At 41.3% G+C, this 4,296-nt stretch overlaps 1 protein-coding gene across 1 annotated transcript; it reads left to right on the plus strand.

Moving 5' to 3' along the window:
* Nucleotides 1-438: 438 nt before the first annotated feature.
* On the plus strand, nt 439-1,374 carry LOC309526427 (olfactory receptor 5AR1-like; the record flags this gene model as incomplete). Its single annotated transcript, XM_082212510.1, has 1 exon — nt 439-1,374. The coding sequence occupies one exon, from the start codon at nt 439-441 to the stop codon at nt 1,372-1,374; it is 936 nt and encodes a 311-aa protein (XP_082068636.1).
* Between the last annotated feature and the right edge of the window lie 2,922 nt (nt 1,375-4,296).

The following is a 4,296-nucleotide window of genomic DNA, read 5'->3' on the forward strand; positions in this document are numbered from 1 at the left end:
CACTGGGCTAGAGGTCATGGGAGGTGATAGGAAGAATCGGTCCCAGATTTTTGAGTGGATTTTTGAGGTCCACTAGCGATGGAAGTTAAATTGAATTTTGTTTGCATTTTAGTGGAAATGATTTAATTTGTACTTCTTGAACCAATATGCAAACCAAAATTCAGCTATCCTTAGAAATGTGAACTACCCTGTATTTTATGATGCCACCTTCATTAGGTACAAAAATGCATATATTAGTGAAAATAACCTTCAAAACTGGATTACATTAGGGAAAATCAGTTCAAAAAATTCATATTAGTCAAAACTGCATAGAAAAATGTGCTTATTAGAAGAAATTTGCACTAAACTGCTAGAAAATTTTCAAGAGGATTAAAAATATATACAGTACTTGTTTCACAATTTCATTTTCTTCCTCCTAGGGAAACTTTGGGGTAAATCATGGAATACATGAATCACAGCATTGTGACTGAATTCATCCTTCTGGGCTTCATGGACCATCCAGAGTTGTGGACCATTCTCTTCCTGGCATTTATCTTGATCTACATTGTCACAGTCTCAGGAAATCTTGGCATCATCATCCTAGCCGCTCTTGATGCAAACCTTCATACCCCAATGTACTTTTTCCTCAGCAACCTATCCTTGGTTGACGTTGGCTATTCCACTACTATTGCTCCTAGATTGCTGATGACCTTTCTACAAAAGAATAGCACTATTCCGTTCACAGAGTGTGCTGTGCAATTCTTCTTTTTCTGTCTGTTTGTCACAGTTGAAACTTGTCTTCTAGCTGTTATGGCTTATGATCGCTTTACTGCCATTTGCAACCCGTTACTTTATTTTGTTGCCATGTCTAAAAAGCTCTGTCTGGTGTTAGTAACAAGTGCATATATTTGTGGCTTTGTAAATTCAGCTGCTCAGACTTCATTCATATTTAGCCTGTCCTTCTGCAGCTCAAATGTTATCAATCATTTCTTTTGTGACGTTCCTCCCATCCTGAAACTTTCCTGTTCAAGCATAGTAGTGGCTAACACTGTGCATTTCATCTTTGCTACTTCAATAATCATGACTACTTTGTTGATTATCCTCATCTCCTATACCTACATCATTTTTGCCATCCTGCGGATTCGCTCTGCCCAGGGCAGACACAAAGCCTTTTCCACTTGTGCCTCTCACTTTATGGCCGTTACAATCTTCTATGGGACTATCATCTTTATGTATCTGAGGCCCAATTCTGGGGTCTCAAACGATGAAGATAAAATCGTTTCAGTGTTCTATACTCTTGTGATCCCAATGCTAAATCCATTGATTTACAGTTTGAGAAATAAAGATGTGAAGGATGCTTTCCTAAGGACGAGAGGGAAGATTTCATTAAATTAAATCATTTCCTTTTCAAGATGACTTTCAGTTTCCAATAGATATTAACCAAGAAAGAAAATGTGTATTTGTTTTTTGTGAGCAGCCTGGTGAGTTGCCTGTTTGTCTACACCTGCTGAGTGGCAGTTGTAGTCCATAGTGTGTAAACGGGTTGATTCAATCACTTTTGGTGGTTAGGTGCAGGAAGCACGTTTAGCCTAAGCGATCTGCTTAGGAGTTGGCCACAAGGCTGGCTTGTTGGACTCTTTGGCCCAGGGGCTCCCCTCGGAGTTTACAGTTGATTTCTGCACTTACAGAAGTTTCCTTCTGCAGGTTTAGATTGGTTTGGTTTCAGAATCAATAAAGTGGCTTGAAAGCCAACCTAATGTGTCTGACTTTTTATTCAGCCATCAGGTCACAACAGCAGTACTCAGTGATCTATATGATGGAACAACTAGACAGTAAGTGAATGGTCTTTGTCCTGCTCTATGTTACTCTCTTTTATTTATATTAAAAATTATACCTCAGATTAATTCACAGTGCCTCCCATCTTAAAAAGCCAATCTAAATAGTCTAAACTGCTAAAATCAATTTTTGTACTCATTTTTAATAAATAGTTACACCAACAGATGGATAAAATAAAGCCACATAAAAACTCAGCAGAGTATAATTGTTCTAGCTGCTAATCTGAAGTTTAAAGTGGGAAGATCAGATGAATGTCTCTCAGGAGGGTATTCTACAACCTGGGTGCTTAGAAAGAATAGGCCCCATCTTGCATCCCAATCAGTAATGCTTCCCAACAGGGTGAGACACACAAAAGAACCTCTGAACGTGATCACAATTGGTGCACTGGGCTGTGTGCATTGCAATGGGATTTATTTTAGGCCGATGGGGCCCCATTTGCCTGCTGGGGTAAGGACTAGTGGAGAATCAGCTGAGGGGCAGAGTTCTGTCCATGTCATGCTTCTGTGGGGTTTCACAAGAAGGTTGTTTGTACAGATGCAGAAATGGCATTGGGCAGGGTCAACATAGTACAGGGGGCTCCTCATAAGGGGACTGAGGAGGGGGATTGGCCACAGCACCCCAAGCTCAGGAGTTGAATTTCTGGTTGGAATCCTCACCCCAGTCAGCCATCAAGATCTTGCAAGCATGGAAATAGCCTTCTTGACCATTGGACTTACTATTGGTCTAGTCCAGGGCTAGATGATCCTCCGAGTTCCTTCCAACTTGACAATTCCATGATTCTATAATATAGGGGAATAGTAAAATGCTTTTACTCATTGTGTTGGTATAGAATTTGGAAATATACAGGGGAAAGATTTGGGGCTGACCTGAAGTCTCCAGTTTTGCCTGGCTTTTTCCAGGTGGCAGTGGGAGGATCCACTGGTGGGCAAGACTGTCTTTAAAAAAAATTTTTTTTAAAGAAGACTGCAGGTGGAGCTAGTCAGCTTCAGCCCAGCTGGAATCAACTGCAAATTATTGCATACATTCTCTGAGGAGTCTGCCTTCCTTCCCTCTCCCAATTAACTCCCATCTCTGCAAAATATTGCATAGGATCTGCACGGGGCTGCGTCCTCCCCTCCCTATTAGCCTCAGTCTCCAGGGCTCAGTGGTGGGAGGGAGAGCAGATGAAGAAAAAGAACTGGGCTGGCCTCGAGAGGAAGATGGGGCTTTGAGTCAATTTGCACACCTGGCGTGAGATGCAGGGCTGGAAACCAAGTAGAGCAAACTAAAGAGCTGGAGTGGCAGGAGGCTAGCACTGCTGCCTCCACCACCTGCAGTATTTTTTGGGATTGCCTATGGAGGCTGGAGTGCTGAGAGACAGGACTGGAAACTGGAGAGTGTGGACCAGAGGAGGTGTTTATTATTTCTGTTCATTTGCAGTGCAGTGGAGACGAGAGGGATCATTTCTCGAAGTTGATGGGGTGGGAGGCTGCATCAGAGGCTGAATAAAAGAAAATGCTGGATTGAGAAATTCCCAGTCCCACTACAAGGCTTTTCACCTTTTCATCTCCATGGAAATCCCCACACTAGCTCATCCTTGAAATAATCCAGTTGGCAACCCTGGGAATGGGTATAATAAATCAGTTTGGATGTGGGAAAGAAAAGAAGGAAAGTCTATTTAAGAAAAATGGGGGACTTTAGGTACAAAAATACATACATTAGTGAAAATAACCTTCAAAACTGGATTACATTAGGGAGAATCACTTCAAAAAATTCATATTAGTCAAAACAAAATGGCTCAGTTTCCCCAGCCACTGATGTGGGTGGAGAATTTCCTTTGCTAAAATTCTTCCCACCCTCCATTCTTCCCAGTCTCAATGGAGGATTGTGAATAATCTATTACATGCACCTTGCATTTTTCAGCTTGGCACTCAAGCTGCAATATCATTCTGCTAGTGGTGTGCTGTGTGTGATACACTCCAAAGGATACACATCACAAGACAGTAGAGCTTGTACAGGAGTTGTTAACCATTCAAAAACATGCACTATCTAGTCAGAGACTCCTGAGTAAGCTTAGCAATAATGGGAATAAGTGGGGACAGTTCCTGACAGGATGCAAGAAGTGGGTCACACAAGGAGCTATGCTAAGACTGTTTCTTTTGAATTTGTTTATAAAATACCTGATGTTATCTGAGCAGGGTGGTAACATGATGAGACTGTAATGTCATCCATGCTGTCAATGGCAAAGAAACACAATTCTGTGCATTGACTGTTCTCAACTTCAGAGGCTTTCAATATGTGTCTCATATCCAGAAGAATGATTGGTTGGGAATGCAAGACAGGGCCTTTTAAACTTCAGATTAGCAGCTAATCCATTTTATTCTACTGTGTTTTAGTCTGGGTTGCCTTGTTTTTATACTAATTTATTTTTGGTCCCTCGGTTTTAACTGATTACTAAAATTGAGTGCTAACCATGATTTTAGTAGTTTGAACTGTTTTCAT

Source organism: Podarcis vaucheri, assembly GCF_965113315.1.
Source record: "Podarcis vaucheri genome assembly, chromosome: 1".
Classification (NCBI taxonomy): Eukaryota; Metazoa; Chordata; class Lepidosauria; order Squamata; family Lacertidae; genus Podarcis; species Podarcis vaucheri.